General features: G+C 31.6%; 1 protein-coding gene across 1 annotated transcript; it reads left to right on the top strand.

The window, feature by feature from the left end:
- Window positions 1-247: 247 nt before the first annotated feature.
- Window positions 248-14,072, top strand: LOC134724929 (uncharacterized). Its single transcript, XM_063588306.1, has 4 exons — window positions 248-375; window positions 7,331-8,191; window positions 9,672-9,747; window positions 13,105-14,072. The coding sequence occupies exons 1-4, from the start codon at window positions 336-338 to the stop codon at window positions 13,490-13,492; spliced, it is 1,365 nt and encodes a 454-aa protein (XP_063444376.1). The 5' UTR covers window positions 248-335; the 3' UTR covers window positions 13,493-14,072.
- The last annotated feature ends 9,736 nt before the right edge of the window (window positions 14,073-23,808 follow it).

Genomic DNA, 23,808 nt, shown 5'->3' on the forward strand with positions numbered 1-23,808 from the left:
TGGTTGTCACCGTGCAACACAGTTTTTAACACCATATAGGAAAAACATAGAACTTTATTGTCATAAGACACTGTCAAACATCCAAACACACTATCCACACTCATCTGTGTCCACACTTGTATATAATAAAAATATAATTCTTTTTCAAAACGGGTTTTATGGAATACATTGATTTAACCGTTTCTACCTGAGTAAATCTTTAAAACACATTATTTTATTTTTAAATATCTAAACATCACCTTACATTTGTGGAGAAATTAATTTTATCCTGGTTTGAGTTGTCTTCCTGCTTTGCGACCTACACTTCCCTATATTGTAAACCATACGGGTGCGTGATGAGGCTGTATCTTGTCGTGATACTTGGTCAATATGCAGGTAAGAACACATTGTTCAGATAAGTCTTATGATCACGAAATATATCATATGAATGTATATTAATTCCTCACAGATACCATCATAAGTTCATTTGACACTGAATAAGTTGATAACATGAATGATGAGAATTTGAATCAATTATTGTTATTTATTTAAGTCCAGTTACAAATATTTGAAGCATGTACCAGACCGCTTACTTATTGAGTTTATATAATACATGTGTTATGTGAATCAGGAAGTTCTTTATATAAAGAAAAGTTGTATTAACTACAATATTCTTGCATCAATTGTGTGGTTACGCTTAAAATGGAATCTGTATATACAAAACGGGACTTTGATATGTATATTCTATGCAAAGCTAAAGTAAAATTCAAATGTCACTTGTTTGATTATTATCTATATATAAAACATGTGTTTGATTTTTTTTAAATACCTATTAGGTGAAAATCATAAAACACTATGTACTATCTTTCAAATAATCAAAATAAGGTTCTAAAAGTGAAAGTTCAGCTCTATTGAAGTAAGTAGTAATTTGTCAGTTTTGTTATTATCTATTTGCTTATTTTGAAAATGTGAAAAAGTTGCAAATGAAACAACTGTGAAAAATGAGATAAATGACGTAGATCTGAACAACTATCGGTGACCGTACTTCCTTTACAACGAGTTTTTCAAACACAGTAAGCTTTTAAAGGCCCCGATATCAAGAAAAAGGTCAAACAATTTAAATGATAAACCTAACGACCTTATCTATGGACAAAATAATAAAGACAAACATATTAGACATAGCAATATTGTGCTGTGTTAATTGCGTTCTTGGCTTTTAAAACTTACACACTATGCGTTTGATACCCAATTTTACAGAAAGAACAATTTATTTGCAAAAGGAGTGCATAGATTTTTATCAATGACAGAAATATAAGCAGCGAAAATATCTCCATAGGTATTTCTATACAGTTGTGAACTCTTACTGGCGTCTTGGCAATAAATCAAATTGATGTTGGATGTGCACTGATTGATGATTTAGTCTAATATACATGATTTGATTACTGTTGTTATGGGATTTGTACTTTCTTCAATAACTGCAGTACTCTCAGATCTGTGTCATCAGTGTTTTTGTTAAGTTTTTAAGCTTTGTGTCGATCTGATGATACCAGACATTTTCAACATGTTTTTAAACTTTTACAGCCCATTCCAAGGTAAGGAGTTGACTTGGCATCAGCGAACATGTTTAACCCTGTAGGTGTTTGTCTCAAGTCAAGGGATTGTAATGAAGTGGTTGTCGTTAGTTGTTTAATATCAAGACATATTTGAATTTCGTTTATTTGTTTGTACATTAATCAAACTGTTAGTTTTCTCGTTTGAAATATTTTACACTTTTCACATTGGATTTTTCTATATCTTTTATAGTTTTGGTTTGGTCATCATTGAATGCCGTTATAGTTTCTAATTTCTATGTCATTTAATCTTTAGTGGAGCGTTGTCACTTCGGCAGTCTTTCTATATCTTCTTTTTTTCATACTGTTTTAGTTAGTTATTACTTGAATTGAAATGGAGTAATGGTTTATAAACTACTTAAGATGTGACATGGTGGCTCTCGCGGGACTAACACGTTTTCGAATTTTATAAAACAACAACCTATTTCTTCAATAACATACAAGAAAAAAAACTTCAAAATGTTTACTTTTGGTAATAAAATCGTCAAAATTTGTAATTAAGATACGAGTCAAGAAAATAAGAAAGGGTAAGCCTCTAGCTACACCAATATCTTACAGAAAACAATATTCTATCTGTACTGTCCACACTCTGTTTGTTGTCTCCCTTTTCACATGTTTGTGGTAGTTCAGTTTATTGTTGTTCTCCAATTAAACAATGTTTTGAACACTGTAATTAAACTTGTTATTGCTCTTATCTTTTAATGCGTCATATTTGACAAATACACAAATGGTTGTGTATTGAATAATTATCTACCAAGAAAGAGCACAATAAACAATTGTTTTAAATGAAAACGATACTTTATAAATGTCATGCGTCCGAAGTATTATTATGATTTTGGTTGGAATAATATTTTGAAAACTAAACATGGTCAACATAGTTCTTGTAGTACAATTTACAATGGTCATACAGGGGATTCAAAAACAAGTTTAGAACATCTTTTATAAATCCGTCTCCAGATTTACCTTCCCCGGGGACGTCTAAAGCCGAACATTTGAAAGCAAATGATGCATAACAACCGATACAGTCGGAGAGATATATTACCAAAAAGGATTTAAAAATAATACCCTAATCCATTTGAGGTCAACTTAAAAGCAAAAACAATGAAACATAGAGGACAGTACTCAATCATTACACATTAAAATCAAAGAGATAAATACTGATGCTGCAATGTCAATATTTTGGTCCTCAAAGCTCTTCAACTTCGTACTTTATTTGGCTTTTTATAACAGATTCGAGCGTCACTGATGAGTCTTTTGTAGACGAAACGCGCGCCTGGCGTAAATATTAAATTTTATTCCTGTTATCTATGATGATATATCATAATTCAATTCAATTCAATTCAATTCAAACCTTTATTGCCATAAAACTACATATTTATAGTATGTGACACAACATAACAAAATGAAAATAAAAATTAACAACAACATCATTAATATACACAATAAAAGTAAATATTTTAAGAGTCCCCTGTCCTCAGTTCAATAGACTGTTTTAAAAAGGATCCAAGCTTATTTACCTGAATGTGTGAAATTGGGTTGAGTATAAATGTTATTTTATCTAGTCATTTAAATTTATAAAGTGAATATTCTCATTTATCAAAAAATCAAAATAAACTTTTCTATTATTATGGTTTCTATTACAATTTAAAAAGAAATGAATTTCATCTGCAATTTGTTTACAGTTTTTGCATAATCTTTCTTCTCTTGGTATTTTAAGGTATCTTCCCTTTTCTATTAATACTTTATGGTCATTTAATCTAAATTTTGTTATCAGTTTAGCGAATTCAAGTTTTGAGCAAGTTAAATATGTTTCTTCTGTATTATTTATTTTTACATGTTTATAAATAGTGAGTTTGCTGTTATTCTTTATATCTGATAGTTTATCATTTACTAGTTTTTCATAGAAATGCTTCAATTTTAATTTTATTTTTTCTCTTATATTTTTAGTTATCTTTTATGAGGAATATGTTTTCAAAGTGTCCAAATCCATACCAGTTCATTGTGTAATCATACGTTTTTTGATTGAGTTAAGTCTGCCAATTGATATTTTATCGTGTGTTTTTCTATGTTGTGATGTTATGCTATTTTTTCAGTAAAAGGGAGAAGGTTTGGATCCATTAAAACGTTTAATCCCGCTGCAAATGTTTGCACCTGTCCTAAGTCAGGAATCTGATGTACAGTAGTTGTCGTTTGTTTATGTAATATATACGCGTTTCTCGTTTCTCGTTTTGTTTATATAGATTAGACCGTTGGTTTTCCCGTTTGAATGGTTTTACACTAGTAATTTTGGGGCCCTTTATAGCTTGTTGTTTGGTTTGAGCCAAGGCTCCGTGTTGAAGGCCGTACTTTAACCTATAATGGTTTACTTTTTAAATTGTAACTTGGATGGAGAGTTGTCTCATTGGCACTCACACCACATCTTCCTATATCCAGTTTCTTCTACTATATGTTTTACATATGAGAACCAAGAATACATTCCTGCCGAGTCTATGTTTTCCAGAGTTATTTGCTCTTTTTTTTGCCCTAAAATATGTTATATAGGAGTCTAAAAATGTAACTTCTGAATTATATAAAGCTATAGGTTTAACTAATGAATCAAAGAGATTATTTGCAACTTTAACTGGTATATTATTCAATGGACTAGTATATGACTTCATAGCAAAGAGAACTTTTTTAGCTTTTTTGGTTAGGTCTATAGTACTGTGCGAAAGATTTCCATTATTTTTAATCAACATTCCTAAAAATTTATACTCATTTGTGTCTGATATTGGAATATCTTTGAATGTTACAAATGAGTTAGCTGTTTTGGAACAGTTTTTCTTTAAAATCATAGTTTTAGTTTTATTTACGTTTACACTTAATTGCCAATTATCACAAAAAGCACTTAAATTGTTTAAACTATTTTGTAATCCCTCTTTAGTTTCAGATATTAAAAGAAGATCATCTGCAAATAGAAGAGAGTTAATATTTGAAGAAACTAATGAAACTGGATCTAATTTTTTTTTATCTAACTCTTTGATTACATCATTTATAAAAAAGGTTAAATAATGTTGGACTCAATGAATCCCCTTGTTTTACCCCTCTTGAAATGTTAGAATATTTAGAAAATTGACTTTTTTTTATTTAATTGAAGATTCTGTTTTATTATATTGCTCTTTTATAACATTGAAAAATTGTTTTCCAACACCTGTTTTCACTAATTTATACAAAAGACCTATTCTCCATACATAATCAAATGCTTTACGGAGGTCAACAAAACAAATATATAACCCCTTTTTCTTTTTATGAATGTATTTATTTATTAAAGATTTTAATACAAAAATGCTGTCAGAAATTCTATGGTTTTCTCGAAAACCAAACTGGTTTTCACTGAGTTGCCCATCTATAATTTTATTCAATCTGTTATTTAAAATTGCATTACAAATTTGTTGAAGACAATTAATTACAGAAATACCTCTGTAATTATTTAGATCATTGAGATCTCCTGATTTATGAAGAGCTATCACAAAAGATCTTTTCCACGTATTTGGATATTTACCTGACTTTAAAATAAGATTAAAAAGTTTAAGAAATAAATTTACTATCATTGGATATGTATATTTAATAATTTCATTTAAAATTCTGTCTGGTCCTGTTGATTTTTCAGTTTTTAATTGGGAAATTACTTGTTTCATTTCTGAAAAGATAATAGGTTGATCAGGGTTTATTTTAAATTCCATTTTTTTCCAGGTTACTTAAAATAGTTTCAATGTTCTTTTGGAACTCATGATCAACTGTTGGAGGATTTCCCTGATTTTTGATATGTTTAATTATATTTTATTCTTCCTGGTAGATTTCAGGCATTTCTTCTTCATCATCTTTTAATTTTAATGATTTTAATATTTTCCTATATTCTTTTGGGTCTTTATCTATTTTATTTGTTAATAAGTCATATATCTTTTGTTTATAATCCCTCTTCTTCTTTTTAACAGCTTTTTTAGTTGTTTACAAAGTAGAAAATATCTTTGTTTTAAAAAATTTTGGTCTGGTCTATGTTTTATTTTATATCCTAACGCATTAATTTCTCTTTTAGTCTCATAATTACTTCATCTGACCATGCTTGTTTGTAGTTTTTCTTCTTGAGTTTATTAGGTTTAGTAATTGTTTTACAAGCACCAGTAGGTCGATGCCTCTGCTGGTGGACTATTAGTCCCCGAGGGTATCACCAGCCCAGTAGCCAGTACTTCGGTACTGGCATGAAAATACGGATTTTTGTGTTATTAAAATTTGCTGTTACAAATATTAGAAATTATTATAAATTAAGGAATGTATCTCCCTCGTGCAAAGCTCTGATTCCTTTCACGGATTTGGCTATACTTTTTGGACCTTTTGGATTATTGCTCCTCATCTTTTATATAAGCTTTGGGTTTTTAATATTTTGGCCACGAGCATCACTGAAGAGACATGTATCGTCGAAATGCGCATCTGGTGCAAGAAAATTGGTACCGGTTATTTATTAATCTCCTAAAAATATTAGTTAATTTATATGTATACTCCTCAACCCCACATTGGTTCTTTTTGCATGTTTTTAACTCTAAATCTATTACCTCCCTTTTAACATTTTCTCTTATTTATCAACTAATAAATTTTTAGAAATTTTAAACCATTAGTAAGATTTCATTTGTTTCCATTTTTATCCATATAATACTTTCTTTTTATCTAGATTTAATAAGCAGTCTATGTATAGTTCTATCTGTACATGATATGACAAATATGTAAAATAATTTGTCTTAAAGTATTTCACTGAGGACAGGAGACTATCACGGACAATTTCATAATCTACAGTACTATAACCATTATTTGACATACAAGTAAAATGACCAAGGGAATCGCCTACATATCTTCCATTTAATATGGGTAGTCTCGAATAATAAAAAAAAAAATTAATATTGTAGCAATACTGTAACCATGTTAATGTTTTCCTCATTTTTCGTATCTGTTTCAGAATCAGCTTTTCTATACTTTTCATTTTTTTTGTATCATGTTATTTTCATTTAATTTGGAAATGGGAATTCGTCGATTGTCGTAATTTTGATCTCATTTCTTTAAATTAATTTCTGCTAAAATGTTTTAAATAACTGTAAAATTGTTCTTACCATTAAAGTGTTTGAGTTATGAATAAACTCATCATATATACCATAATTAAATTTTGTAATTACGCCGGACGTGCGTTTCGTCTACAGAAGACTCATCAGTGACGAATCCAAAAAAAAGTTAAAAATGCCAAACTAAGTATGAAGTTGAAGACTATTGAGGACCAAAATTCCTAAAAGTTTGGCCAAATACAGCTGACGTAATCTATTTCTGAGGTGGAAATACATAAGTATTTAAAGAATTCAAAAGTTTTGTAATAAATATGACCATATCAATGATAATTCATGTCAGCACAGAGGTGTTTGTGTACAGCTTCTGTTGTAAATAAAGATTTAAATCGAATTATAAAAAATAATATGAAATGTTAACAAATTGGTCGTTAAAAATACAGAATCTAGCAAAACATACTTTGCAAGTGCAGATTAATGATTTTGAAAGGGGACAACAACAAGGCAACGTTAGGAAAGGACTTTGTAAAAGTCAATACATTAGCTATATGCAGCCCTAATCCACCTCTGTTTGTTTTGTTTATTTGTTTTGAAGGACTTGAAGGCATGGTTTTCTATTGTGTATTACTAGTAATAATTCTAATTTCTAACCATCTTTAGGTATACTGACAAACGCATTTACAACAATGAACACAATGATTTCTACCGAAACATCATTGACTTCTACCGCAACATCATTGACTTCTACCGAAACGTCATTGACTTCTACCGAAACATCATTGACTTCGACCGAAACATCCTTGACTTCTACCGCAACATCATTGACTTCTACCGAAACGTCATTGACTTCTACCGAAACATCATTGACTTCGACCGAAACATCCTTGACTTCTACCGCAACATCATTGACTTCTACCGAAACATCAATGACACCTTATACGACCACAGCATCTACAGATCCATCAACAGTATCAGCAAGTACTTCAACTCCATTTAGCACCACTTTAACGACCACTACATCTACTGATCGATCAACGGCATCGGCCATTAGAACGACTACATATTCGACATTTATCACATCAGAAGCCGCAACTTATACGACCACAACATCTACGGATCAATCAACGGCGTCAGCAATTACAACTACCCCCCATTCAACATTTAGTACCACGGATTTTACAACCACTACATCTACTGAGCCATCAACGGCGTCAGCAATTACAACTACCCCACATTCGACATTTAGCAGCACGGATGGTACAACCTATACTTCCACTACATCTACTGAGCCATCAACGTCGTCAGCAATTACGACGACTCCACACTCAACATTTAGTACCGCAGCTGTAACAACTTATACGACTACTACACCTACTGAGCCATCAACGGCGTTATCAATTACAACAATGTTAGCAGAAACAACAACGTTAGCAGAAACAACAACGTTAGCAGAAACAACAACGGAAACGAATACAACAGACAATCCCACTGTAACACACAGAATGGACACATCAAATGATGGTAATATAATGTCCCTTAAATCAATTTATGATTATAGATTTCTTACGGGAAGAAACATGCACGTATCGAGTAGTATTTGAGATGTTTATTTGTTTATTTGAATCCATTTATCTATCAAATGCAGTACCGATAACTAGTTCCTAATGCAGAAATTAAAAAAATAGTACTATGTGTAGTACTAAAAAGGACAATATTATTACGTATATTTTGCTATTAACAACCAATTGTTCACAGAACACCTACTACTCATTACAACGCTGGAAAGTTATGAACGAGAAATACATGAACCATTAAATAGATACAAAACACACATGGACGTACCCAAAACAAACAAAACTCAGCAAGACACACTTTTACTGGAAGTGTTAAATCTTTAATCTAAGCTAATTTCATTTAACCAAAGACAAATAATATATATGATCAAATCAAAGGACCGTTGTATCGTTTTGTCTCTGATAAAATTTATAAACCTAAAATATGCTGTAAAATTTATCATGTGAAATCATGTCATAACAAAGCGCTCGTCATCTAATGCATACGTTGAACTTAAAAGTCACCAGCATTTCCGTTCACCTGCAGCTGCATCAAACTCGCATTAAAAAGATAAAAGTGCACACCAAGAGGTACATGCATAGCCGATTACTCAGATTCCAAAACAGCAAACCCCAAGTCGGTAACTTAAACAAATTGTCATCAAGAACAGACAGAACTCAAATGTTTTATATGGAACATTTGTAGAACACTTATTCGAAGAATGTCAGTTTGAAATGGTTTTTTTTCTCTCACACTTTCACCTTAATATATTAAAAACAAGTTGGGTTTGTCATTAACTATGCATTCAAAAGATTTGCAAAGACCCAATTATTCCTCAATAATTTCTTCAAATATCCTCAAATTTATGGTTAGTGATCTCGAATTTCTTGTTATTTCCAATTTTTGTAGTCGAACATGAGTAAAATTCATATATCTTTAATGAAAAAATCAAGGGTTTACAATATTTCGAAATCATGCAGAAAAGCCATTACTGTTTCTCATTTGAATTATGTGTATTATATATCATTTATTGCTTATGGTTTCTGTAGTCAATTTTGCCATAATCTGATACTCTGAGTGATGGACAAAAAGAACCACTTGTCTAATACATAATGTTGTGTCTGTGGTAAATTTAAACATACTAGTTTCATAACCGCTCATCATCAATAACCCAACTCCAAAGAACTACTTTACGTCGAACTAGATAATTTCGCCTTATAGGATATTCCCTTTATTACTGAATATGATACGTATAGGTTTCTAAATAAATGCTTTATAATTTAGTTTATTCCCAACCTATTAGCCTGAGAAAAATAAATGCCGATTACAGAGAAAACCTTTTATTCCCACTCATGAATTGTTTTCGGACCTAGGTCGAATGCAACTATTTTATATTTTGTTGGTGTATGTGTGTGTTATTAATATTGGTTTATTTATTGATTTTCAGTGTTAATAGCTGTGGTTGTTGCTGTGTTACTTATAGTGCTGCTGATTGCAGCGATTGGTGGTTTTCTACTATTTAGGTAAGCATTTTAAAATAACTGACACAATCAAACACCAATTGAAGGCTGTTTTTTATGATGGTATATTACTAAACCCCTAACGGGAGGGATTGTGCTTGATATTCATATGATGAAGACATAACCTTCAAATCAGATTAATTGAGGTCTGGAGCTGGCATGTCAGTAACTGCTAGTAGTCCTTTGTTAATTTATGTTTTTTTTGTCATTTTGTTTAGTTTCTTTTTTTACCCATTCTGACATCAGAATCGGACTTCTGTTTGTTAAACTGAGTTTTACTATGCGTATTGTTGTGCGTTTTTTCTACATTGGCTAGAGGTATAGGGGGATTGTTGAGATTTCTAAAAACATGTTTAACCCCGCAACATTTTTGCGCCTGTCCCAAGTCAGGAGCCTCTGGCCTTTGTTAGTCTTGTATGATTTTTAATTTTAGTTTCTTGTGTATAATTCGGAGTTTAGTATGACGTCCATTATCACTGAACTAGTAACATATTTGTTTAGGGGCCAGCTGAAGACTTCTCCGGGTGCTGGAGTGTCTCGCTGCATTGAAGCCGAATTGATGGACTTCGGCTGTTGTCTGCTCTATGGTCGGGCTGTTTTCTCTTTGACACATTTCCCATTTTCATATTCCCAATTTTATGTAATACACTTCTTTAAATAGAACAAGATCCAAACATTGTGAAACAAGAATTTGTCCACAGTACACGGATGCCCCACTTGCACTTTCAATTTCTATGTTCAGTGGACCGTGAAATTGGTGTAATAATCTAATTTGGCATTTAAATTAGAATTATCATAATATAGGGAACATGTGAAAAAAGTTTCAAGTTGATTGGACTTCAACTTCATCAAAAACTACCTTGACCAAAAACTTTAACCTGAAACTAACACTATCATTTCCTATGTTCATTGGACCGTGAAATTGGGGTCAAAAATCTAATTTGGCATTAAAATTGGGAATATCATATCATAGGGAAGATGTGTACTTAGTTTGAAGTTGATTGGACTTCAACTTCATCAACAACTACCTCGACCAAAAAACTTAACCTGAAGCGGGACAGACGAACGAACGAACAGACGGCCGAACAAACAGACGGACGAACGGACACACAAACCAGAAAACATAATGCCCCTCTACTAACGTAGAAAAAACATAATGCCCCTCTACTAACATAAAAATACCAACCACTTAACATTCTATCATGTACCTGTTACTTTGCTATAGGTTATGAAATTCTGTATTTTACGTTATATGGGCTGCATAATAGATTTTCCAAGGCAGATTCAGGTTTTTGCACTAGGAGGTACCTGAAAATTAGCGTTTGAGATTTACGGCAATTCATTTTCTTATCATATCAGCTATATGCTTCTCTCTTTATCTAATTCTTGTACTTTTAAATCATGCCAAGTTAAAGGTTTATCTGTTAATGTGGATGTCTGCCTCTATATGCTACAATGTTGGAATACGAAGTCAGGAATATGATAGTTGTTTTCAATTTGTGTGATATGTTTTCACTTTTGATTTTGCCACTTGCGACTTGTTATGGGACTGTTCGTTTTTTTAATTTTCAGTGAAGTTCGGTACTTTTTGTTATTTTAATGTTTAAACTGCAAATCTTTTTTTAATTATTTATAGTGTCATAGATTTCAACTCGTAAAGTACGGTTTTAACTTCGTTTTGATGTGATTTGGTGTAACAATTGAACACATAATCAATGCATTAAAATGACTCAGAACTGCAATTTAAACAATTTTAACAAAGCTTGAGTATTCATCTCAAAAATTTATTATAATAAAAAAACAAAGAATATGGGGTATCCATACGTGACACAAGTCGGGTGCGGGAATTTCTCGTTACATTGAAGACCTGTTGGTGACCTTATGCTGTTGTTTTTTCTATGGTCGGGTTGTTGTCTCTTTGATACATTCCCCATTTCCATTCCCAATTTTACATTTATAGCAAAACACATACAAAAATCAAAGGAACAGTCCCTAGCACCGTCTTGACCGGAATTCTTTTGCACCAATAATTTGCATAGACTTTAAAGACATAACACCATCAACTCGGACCCGATAGAAAAAAAGAAGGACATTCTTAACCAAAACCAAAAGTATGTGTGAAGTAAAGCTGTATATTGCTTTCCGAATACAAAACAAAACATTTGGTTAGAGATGTCATTCGGTGCAATATTTTATAAAAATGGTTAACATTTGCAATATCGGCAGTTTGATATTCGAACAGCAGAACCTTCACATTCTGACCCTGTGAAAGCAAATTAAAGAGACCTATCTCATTGGGTACGAAGATTACCTCAGTATAATGTAGGGTGATTATCCCCTATTTTGTTTAACTTAAAGGGTTAAAACGGCAAGGTGAAAGCTTGCTGGATTTTAAAGACAATGAATTCATATTAAAAAACCCATATTTTTCCTGTTTCCTTAGAAGTAAGTTTATTTCAAATTTGTAGAATTTGCATCAAGAAATATATTTAACCAAAAGGAATTTATTAGTAAGCTTATATGCTGTTATTTTGAATATTAACAGATTAAACGTCTTTTAGAAATGTAAAATACTTTCAGGTGTCAAACATAATACAAGTTTGACAAAGAACGAGTTGTTTGAGGTGTTAAAAGTTCATTTGTATATTTCTACAAAACAAAGCTGCATTGTTAGCAAATATATCGCCTAAATATTTGTAGGTATTTTGATAATATCAATTGGTAAAGTCATTACGGAGTTTTGCCATAAACTGTGAGCCAGAACATTTAAGGAGTAAATACAATTCGAAATAAGAGGGGTAAAATTATAACAGTTACTACTGTAGAAACAATTGCTCGGTGCTATACATTTTGTACTTTAGTAGAAAAATTGGAAAACTGTAATCATGTAGAAACACGTGTCAATGTTTATATTGCTCTGAAACTAAAAAGCGAATAGCAGAAATTGTCAAACAGCAAAATCCAAATGGTACAAAAGGACAAACAATGTAATAATACTGTAAATTCAGAAATTATTGCGTGCATTTATTATTGCGATAGACTTTTTAATTTTAATTTTGACGATTTAAAAAAAAAAGTTACAACCACTGAAAAAGCTATTTACTTGCGCTGACACAAAACATTTGCCCCTGTATTCTTATGTTGATGGATAAAAGTGTTGTACAGTGTTTCTACAAAAGAAAATGCTTGTACCAAGTTAAAACTTAGGAAAATGACAGTTGTTATCCATTCGTTTGATGTGTTTGAGCGTTTGATTTTGCAATTTGTTTAGGGACTTTCCGTTTTGAATTTCCCCCGGATTTCAGTATTTTTGTGATTTACTTTGTATTATGCATGTACTTATTTTTCTCTTATTTATAGATATAGGAAAAAAAGAGCCGAAAGAAAAAAGAAATTTTCTCCTGTTGATTTGTATATAAACACGGCGTATGTCGAAGATCAAGATGAGTTTAATTATGAAAAATTTGTGAACGATGCAATAGGTGATCATGACAATTACGATGACTTAAATCTCAGAACGAGTCCATCTGGAAGTGCAGCTACTGAAATTGAACAGTTGGATTTTAATCCGAGAGGATCGAATGTTTACGATAATTTAAAAAAAGACACAGAGTCAAATCCATATGCTAATACGGACAGAGTTCAACAGGACACTAATCTTTATGCTAATAGTGACGTTGCAAGAGATAGAAATAATCCAAGCTCTAAATATCCAATGATGTCATCGTTTAAAGATGATTCTGTGTAGATAACATATTTATGCGTTGTGGAATTTAATGTCTAAAAATATTGGTATTGTGTTAAAACTGAATCCGTCGAAATGTATTTATATCGTCTTCATTCTGTAGTGAGTGTCATGCACTAGTATTTCATTATTGAAAGAACGAAAGAAGACGTAATACTTATTTCAGCTGAAATGTATGTGACAACCCCCTTCTATATTTTCAGTTGTTTCAAAGTATGTGCTTTTGTGATTCAAAAACCATTATATATAGTATTTATTTTACAAATTGATTTACTCAACATTGACTTCATGATTACACAAGTTTAGACATAAGAAAAAGCTTGAACCGCTTAAAAAATATATATAAGCAAGGTGCATATATAGCAACACATTATGCAAACATTCGACACTTTTTATCATCTCATAATAATAAATGTTTGCGTTGCAATGAAATAATATGAATAAAGAAGAAAAGTAAGCAACATATGAATGCTAACTACAATAAATTGGAGGCAGTAAATTAAACCTGTTCGAAATATTTTTCATCCAATTCAGAGAAATATGATCAAATGGGAGGATAGCGACTAAGGGAAACTTTCCTCCTACTTTTAAGCACTTTCAGAGGTCTGCCCCATATTAAATTTTCTGTCTGCTCCTACTCCACTCATTTGAATAAAATAGTTATCAAAGGTAGCAGGATTAAAATTTAGTACGCCAGACGCGCGTTTCGTCTACATAAGACTCATCAGTGACGCTCAAATCAAAATATTTATAAAACCAAACAAGTACAAAGTTGAAGAGCATTGGTGATCAAAAATTCCAAAAAAATGTGTCAAATACGGCTAAAGTAATCTATGCCTGGGGTAAGAAAATCCTTTGTTTTTCGAACAATTCTAAGTTTTGTAAACAAGAAGTTTATAAAAATGACCACATTATTGATATTCATGTCAACACCGAAGTGTTGACTACTGTAAGTACTGTCAAAGTTATGTTTAGTTTACTAATAAACAGGAATTTTATATGTGGACACTGAGGGACACTTTAATGCAAAAAAATAACCGATCATATAATACACATGAATGTCGAAACTAAAACATTATACCAAATATGACCGTTTTACAGATAGATTTTGGACAAAATAAATGAGAGCCAAGGCCTTTCTCTATAAACATATATTTCACGCTCAAAATCAGGAGCACCTGATATTTTCTGGAATTTTTGTTAGAGTTTATGCTGTTTTTTTTCTTTTCTTTTTTTATATTTATGTTGCGTTTTGAACAATTGCGGTTTGTCTTTTGGTCGTTTTGGAGATTTTGCCATGTCAGGTTGTCTTTGTCTTTAAATATCCCTTTAGTGTCTTCTGCCTTACTTTCTAAAAAAACATCGTGTAGCACACATATGCGGATTTAGGATTTTGAAATTTTGAATTTGAGGTGCCCCTGAATAAGACAATGTTAGCAGTGGAACATATAAAAAGTCTTAACCCTATGTGCAGCTACAGAAGGAGGGACCGTTGCCCTCAAGGTTTCCTTTAATTTGAAAAAGAAAAGCCTTGGTTCAGATCTTTATCATCTAAAAAATGTTTATTGTATATATCGTCTGATTAATGTCGTTAATGTGATTAATGCCACTGAAGGATGTTATTTGGTAGAATAACAATTATTGTTTGATTTGCGGATTCAGTGTACCAAAAAGTGGCGATTCAATTAAGAGTTTTAAACAATGCTGTTCTTTTTCGAACAACTGTATCAACACCTTGTAAGTGAGAAAGTAAATGATTAATTAAAGTGACATGTGTAGTATAAATAATTTTGCTTAATATTAATACAAGAATGTTTTTTTTGGTACACCCGACTTATTTATATAAATTTCAAACTAAATGTACGTATTTTTAATAAGCAACTGTGAATTTTTTACTTGTAAAGAAGTTACTTCTAAATACAAAACTTAATTTTGGATAATTTTTTTGGGATAATGTCATCAAATTAACCAATGTTCTCTCCTAAAGGCAATTATGTCACTGATTGAAACAGACTGTTTCTTAAATCGCTGTGAGCTTTTAAAATGGCTCTCTTTTTAGATTGGCCCGTTTACACATTTCATTCTTCACCGCATTTTTAAATCTTCCTGTTTCATGGGTATATCTTTAGGTACCGTAATATACCACAGCAAAACTGTGCAATAGCTTTTTTCTTGATGCTCCTTTTTGAAATTATAAGGTACGTTTTTTTTTATGGTAATGAAAGTCACAAGGAGCGATTTGATCAATACAATCGTTTTTACATAATTCCATTACTTTTGTTTTTAATTGTTCAACATTGTATAGATTTTCATTTCATAGTTATTATTCGTGTCGACTTTGTGAGAAAAAAATCTTTATCTGGGTGATCTATTAACCTTGATAATCATAGTTCCAAAGTAAAACAAACCTTTTTCGTGAATCTATCAATGTCAATTTTTACAAGGCAATTTCACCTGCTGACCATACATCATATTACAGTTTGATATAACCATCATAGTTCACTGGTTTATAGAGAGAGAAAATTAATGTCAATCTTTGCAATTCCAAGAACTATATAACAGCAATTTTGTTGTTGTGATATGTTAATATATATGGAATTTGATGAGACTGTCATCAAAGTGAGAGGTTTAGCGCTGTGAAATAAGGTTTAATATTACCATTTCTAAATTTGAAAACGCCTGTACCAAGTCAGGAATATGACAGTTCTTGTCCATTCGCTTTTGATGTGTTTTGTCATTTGATTTTGCCATGTGATTATGAACTCTCCGATTAGATTTTCCTCTGAGTTTAGTATTTTGGTGATTTTACTTTTTAGCTCACCTGGCCCACAGGGCCAAGTGAGCTTTTCCCATCACTTGGCGTCCGTCGTCCGTCGTCGTTAACTATTACAAAAATCTTCTCCTCTGAAACTACTGAGCCAAATTAAACTAAACTTGGCCACAATCATCATTGGGGTATCTAGTTTAAAAAATGTGTCCGATGACCCGGCCAACCAACCAAGATGGCCGCCATGGCTAAAAATAGAACAAAGGGGTAAAATGTAGTTTTTGGCTAATAACTCAAAAACCAAAGCTTTTGAGCAAATCTGACAGGAGTAAAATTATTTATCAGGTAAAGATTTATCTGCCCTGAAATTTTTAGATGAATCGGACAACCCGTTGTTGGGTTGCTGCCCCTGAATTGGTAATTTTAAGGAAATTTTGCTGTTTTGGGTTATTATCTTGAATACTATTATAGATAAGATAAATAATGTTCAGCAAAGTAAGATTTACAAATAAGTCAACATGACCGAAATAGTCAGTTGACCCCTTTAGGAGTTATTGCCATTTATAGTCAATTTTTAACCATTATTCGTAAATCTTAGTAATCTTTTACAAAAATCTTCTTCTCTGAATCTACTGGGTCAAATTAAACCAAACAAGGCCAAAATCATCATTGGGGTATCTAGTTTAAAAATGTGTCCGGTTACCTGGCCACCCAACCAAGATGGCCGCCACGGCTAAAAATAGAACATAGGGATACAATGCAGTTTTTGGCTAATAACTCAAAAACCGAAGCATTTAGAGCAAATCTGACGTCATGGTAAATTGTTTATCAGGTTAAGATCTATCTATCAGATGAATCGGACAACCCGTTGTTGGGTTGCTGCCCCTGAATTGTTAATTTAAAGGAAATTTTGCTGTTATGGGTGATGATCTTGAATATTATTATGGATAGAGATAAACTGTAGGCAATAATGTTCAGCAAAGTAAGATTTACAAATAAATCAACATGACCAAAATGGTCAGTTGACCCCTTTAGGAGTTATTGCCCTTTATAGTCAATTTTTAACAATTTTTCGTAAATCTTAGTAATCTTTTACAAAAATCTTCCCCTCTGAAACTACTCAGTCAAATTAAACCAAACTTGGCCAAAATCATCATTGGGGTATCTAGTTTAAAAAATGTGTCCGATGACCTGACCAACCAACCAAGATGGCCGCCACGGCTAAAAATAGAAACATAGGGTTACAATGCAGTTTTTGGCTTATAACTCAAAAACCGAAGCATTTAGAGCAAATCTGACCGGGAATAAACTGTTTATCAGATGTAGATCTATCTTCCCTATATAGAGATAAACTGTAAACAGCAATAATGTTCAGCAAAGTAAGATTTACAAATAAGTCAACATGACCGAAATTGTCAGTTGACCCCTTTAGGAGTTATTGCCCTTTATAGTAAATTTTTAACCATTTTCATAAACTGTACATTTTTACTAACATTTTCCACTGAAACTACTGGGCCAAGTTCATTATCGATAGAGATAATTGTAGGCAGCAATGATGTTTAATACAAACACATCACCATCACCAAAACACAATTTTGTCATGTTACCATCTATGCCCTTTGTTGTTTAATATTCACATAGACCAATAGTCATAATTTTTTGTAATTTTTTTAAAATTTTTAGAAAATATTTTCCACTGTAATTACTGCGCTAAGTTCATCATAGATACAGATAATTGTAGCAACAAGAATGTTCAATAAAGTAAGATCTACAAACACATCACCATCACCAAAACACAATTTTGTCATGAATTTATCTGTGTTCATTGTTTGATATGAACATAGACCCAAGGTGAGCGACACAGGCTATTGAGAGCCTCTAGTTTATTTATTTTATAAATTCTAAAGCAGCAACTCAATATTTAATAATTGGGACTACGCCCGAATTGGAAAGTGTTTCAAATGTTTTAAATTCCTAGCAATTGAAATGTGATAATTTTTTTATATCATCCCTCTCAAAGGGTCCGTATTCCAGCAAAATTCATTTCATCATGAAAAGTAACGCTAAAATATATGTATTGACGTACATTTAGTAAATTTAACTGTAAGTTTTTATCTAAAAATCAAAATTCAGTAAAACAATATCGTTTTTAGCTAAATCTTAGACGGACAAAGAAAAGAAAAAGAACGAGATAAACTATACTCATGCTGATCTCCAATGAATACTGGGACTAAATTTAGAGATGCTTATAAACATATACAAATTATTCTATTTTGATATATAAACTAACCATAAAAGACTGTTTTTAACCTTTTCAAAATGATAATTCAAAAAAATCTTTAACCCCAAAACTTAACAATATTGGAGAAGTTTAAACAAATTGTTCAAATAGCGATTCTTAAAAGAGAGCGATTATGTCATTTAATTAGGGGAGTTCGTTATTCAGTTTCAAAATAATTAACTTTTCAAAGCACTAGTATGTATTGATAGGGGATTAATAAAGGAATCCAACGTGCTTGTTTTCGAAATATAAGCTATTGAAATTTTGGCAGGAAAATGTTCTCTATTGACTTTTCATAGCTTTATCATTGACAAGTGTAAGTTTTCACAAACAATTAAAAAATAACTAAAATTTTATAAGACTTTTACTGATGGCTTTTGACTATAATAGATTTATAAAAAGAAAAATGGGGGTCAATGGGCAATTATTAAAAGGCATTCAAATGGATAAAACCAGAGGATTCCGAAAACCTGACAAAAAATCCAAAACATGACAAGCAAACATCCTTGATCAATTTTGCTTCTTCAATTGGTGCTTGTGTATCAGTTTTAAAAATGAGAAATATACCAGTAACTTATTTGAATGATCCAAGTTAAATTAATTATCTAGTGAAACATGTATGTTTCTATCAGGCCGTTTGAAAAAAATGACTTAGTTCTTTTGAAGAAGATGACAAAATATTCTGAAAGTCTAGACAGGTTAACGTGACTTTTTTGTACAACATTATGCTACCGCGCCCAAAATTAAGCAATAAACTATTTGTGATTATGCAGTCACCGAATAAAGTTTTCCACATCATATATAATGATTTAGAATAACTGAACTAATATGAATTTATTTTTATCGTTTCTTAAAAAAATGTATTACAAGCAATTGTATCATTGTATTTGTGCTTTTGTTGATATGTATCCCTATGTGAAAAAAACAACATGTGTTACATTTTCAAATGTTAAATAATGATGTTTTCACATGGGCGGTAACTGAATCGACGAGATTTTGAAAACTTTAATTCCTGAAGTTTTCGTTACTGAGATAAACCAGTATGTTTTTCAATTTTTTCTCATATGTGGTCGATTTGAATAGCCGTGATTAATATGTGTTTATCTTTATCGGCTTTATTGTATCCTGAAAAAGATATTTGTATTCAACGAAATTTTTAATCCTATTTTTCTTTTCATGTCGTTAATGGCTATAACGCATTTAAAAACAGAATATTAAATTTGAAATACACAGAAAGAAGTAAGTGCGAAAGCATGCTTTCAAAGGGGGAGTATACAGATTCAGACAACTTTAAACACTTTAAAATATCTCGGCTCCTCAAATACTGTTCATTTGAATTAAAGTTTCCAATAGTCAGCACTTCGGTGTTGACATGAATATCATTATATGGTAATTTTTATGAATTTTTACGAATTTACTGTTACAAAACTTTTTTTCGAAAAACTAAGGATTTTCTTATCCTAGGAATAGATTACCTCAGTTTTTTTTATGGAATTTTGGATACTCAATGCTCTCTAACTTTGTACTTGTTTGGCTTTTTAACTATTTTGATCTGAGCGTCACTGATGAGTCTTATGTAGACGAAACGCGTGTCTGGCGTATTAAATTATGATTCTGGGGCCGTGTCAACAAAGCTGTCCCAGGACTAGGACAAGTCATAGGATGGTCTTAGGACACGTATTAGTCCTAAGTCAGGTTAACGAAAGTCTCCTAAAATAAGACATGTCCTAAATTTGGTCCTTAAGTTAGGATAACAAATGGGTGTCTTAGGATAGTCCTAAAGGTTACAATGTCATTAAAACGAAATGAAAACAATAAATATAGCACGAACTTACCACACTCAATGCTAAAAAAACAAATACAATCTTAAACTATCATACTGTTATTAGAATTGAATCAATAAATCAAAAAAATATTTTCAATATTTGTTAAAGATTAAATTGTATTACATTAAATTATTTCGTGTTGTTTATTTTGAAGCCTAAATAATACTATCATGAAAAGCAACATTTTTTTGCGACAAACAAAATTTAGATATGGAAAAAAGTTGACTTCCTTTTTAAACTAATCCTGATTCGATACATGTAATTAAATCGAGTGGACCTAAATACAAAACGAGTTTATTTACTAAAACTGCAGCACGAATGTTTCATTGACACGGCCCCTGGTACCTTTGACAAATATTGAGCAGATTTCATGAAAAAAGTAAAATCACAACAATACTGAACTCAGAGGAAAATCAATTTGGAAAGTCCATAATCACATGGCAAAATCAAAAAACAAAACGCATCAAAAACGAATGGACAAGAACTGTCATATTCCTGACTTGGTACAGGCATTTTCAAATGAGGAAAATGGTGGATTTAACCTGGTTCTATAGCGCTAACCCTCTCACTTTAATAACAGTCTCATCAAATTCCGCTACATTTACATGATGCGTTAAATAAACAGTCACAATTAATAAAATAGTCAAAATATGGGTACATCAGTCATCATCGTATAACAATTTTAAAAGGAACAATTTAACAGGACACAAAAACATCTACTATCTACGAACACATGGATTGATTTGAGTGTCTGACGTCAGAAAAATTATATACGTCACATAAATTTGTCGTTCAATGTGCATACAAACAATTTTAAAATTTACATAGGCAATGTACGCATACAGGGTTAAAAAATCAAAAGTATGTAAGAATAAATTACAGAAATAGACCGAGAATAAATTACAGAAATAGACCGAGATTCAAACTAGTCCAAAAGTTATACATAGAATTTATGAGAATCCAAAACTTTTAAAAGGAACAATTTAACAGGACACAAAAACATCTACTTTCTACGAACACATGGATTGATTTGAGTGTCTGACGTCAGAAAAATTATATACGTCACATAAATTTGTCGTTCAATGTGCATACAAACAATTTTAAAATTTACATAGGCAATGTACGCATACAGGCTTAAAAAATCAAAAGTATGTAAGAATAAATTACAGAAATAGACCGAGATTCAAACTAGTCCAAAAGGTATACATAGAATTTATGAGAATCCAAAACTTTTAAAAGGAACAATTTAACAAGACACAAAAACATCTACTATCTATCCATCCGCTTTGGCTACATCATTTAGTTTATCATTTAGTTTATCATTTACCCTTATTTAAAATTAGTGTTGTCAAATCGTACAATTTTTCCTATAACTGATTACTCGTATAATCGTTCGACCAATTAACCGTTTAACCGTTAGTTTACGTTAATGTTTAGAGGCATCGATATAAGAATATGTGGTAAGAGTGTCAATGTTACTACATTTCATCCAAGTCATACATTTACGTTTTTATAATACGTTGAATTTAAGTTTGGGCTTTGGTTTTATAAAGATCGTCTGTGAAGATTACTGTCGATATTTGACTTTTAATAATCAAATACACGGTACGAACTATGCCGTTTGTACTAACTTCAAATTGAAAAGTAAAATAAAAAAAACTGTTGATCGCGTAGAATTACCGATGATTCTTCCATTTTGTTTTTGTTGTCTCCGAAAATAATGTGAGGTGTTTCAATTAAAATTGATTAATCCTGATATTCGTACCATCAGGTATACATTCATTACATTCACGTTGGTTTGATTTTCATAGTTTTTGAGTTAGCATTTAGTTTAAAGTATGGCAAGGACCTGCACGACGGATATTGCACATTCAGATGTAGGTCTACACCATATAAGATCAAACTAAATAATGTAGTAAATCGTAAAATTTAATCGTATTACTGATTAAAAATTACTGTTAAAAACATGAAACTAATTATGTTTCCTTAAGATCTTGCCCTGAGCTGAAAGACAGCTCTAATTAATTTTATATATTTGGATTACCAATACCAAACAATATACTGGAAGATTGATCCGTCAAATTAATTACCACGACGACAATTTTTTTTAAAAAAAAGTCCGGTTAACCGGTTAGAGTTGTCGGTATTCGGTATTCGGTCGTTCGGACGGTTAAGCGGTGAACCGTTGACCACACTATTTAAAATTAAGGTGTCTTATTGTATTTCCTTGCTGAAATTATACTTAGACAAAATATCATAATCGTCAATAGCAGGTCAAGCTTTTTTGATTTTCTGTTTATGATTGATATGGCGAACATATTTTGGAGAAGTCAGTCGGGTGTGTGAGTTGATGTGGTCTTTTGATTTGTTGATATTTGTTATAATTCTGTTTTGACTTCTATGTGTAAATGCATTTTAGGTACTAATATTTCATTTTTAATCTCTGAGTTCTTTCTATCTAAAGTCATCATAGATGCAATGATTAAAATTTTGTATTCTCGAATAAAACAATAATTGAAATGAGAAATAAAATGTGAAGTTGAAGAGCATAAAGGACCCAACATTCCTAAATTTTGGCCAGATACACTCAAGATAATCTGTCATGATGTTTTATATCCACAGTTTTCATGTACTTATTGTAAGGAAATAAGAATTTCAAACTTACATATCCGTAGGGTAGAAAATGTTAATTTGTAGTTATGACCATTTCAAAGATAATGATTATCACCACAAACATGTTAATTACTATATTAGAGATACCTTCTGAGTGGTAAATAAACTCACATTGTTTTATTGAGTTAAGCCTTCCAATTGATAGTTTATCGTGTTTTTCTATTTTGTATGTTATACTATTGTTTCAGAAAAAGGGAGAAGATTTGGTACCATTAAAACGTTAAATCCCGCTGCAAATATTTGCATCTGTCCTAAACCAGGAATCGGATGTACAGTAGTTGTTGTTTGTTTATGTAATTTATACGTGTTTCTGTTTTCTCATTTTTTATTTAGATTAGACCGTTGGTTTTCCCGTTTGGATGGTTTTACACTAGTATTTTTTTTGGGAGGGGGGGAGGCTTTATAGCTTGTTGTTCGGTGTGAGCCCTGTTCCGTATTGAAGGTCGTACACTGACCTATAATGGTTTACTTTTATAATTGTTATTTGGATGGAGAGTTGTCTCATTGGCACTCACACCACATCTTCTTACATCTCATTATTGATACCAGGAGTCAAATTCCGTCTTCGAAAGACTCTTCAGTGACGCTGACATATTAAAGAGTTTGTAGAGCATAGAGAACCCAAGATTCATTAAAAACAAATCAAAATACGTCTAAGGTTATGTATCTTATAGGAACTAGGATATCCAATTTTTATGTCTATATTCTAAAGAAATAGTAATTTGAAGGCCACATAATTAATCATGTATTACAGAGACACCATGTCCATGCA

This window comes from Mytilus trossulus, chromosome 7 (genome assembly GCF_036588685.1).
Source record: "Mytilus trossulus isolate FHL-02 chromosome 7, PNRI_Mtr1.1.1.hap1, whole genome shotgun sequence".
NCBI classification, from domain to species: Eukaryota; Metazoa; Mollusca; class Bivalvia; order Mytilida; family Mytilidae; genus Mytilus; species Mytilus trossulus.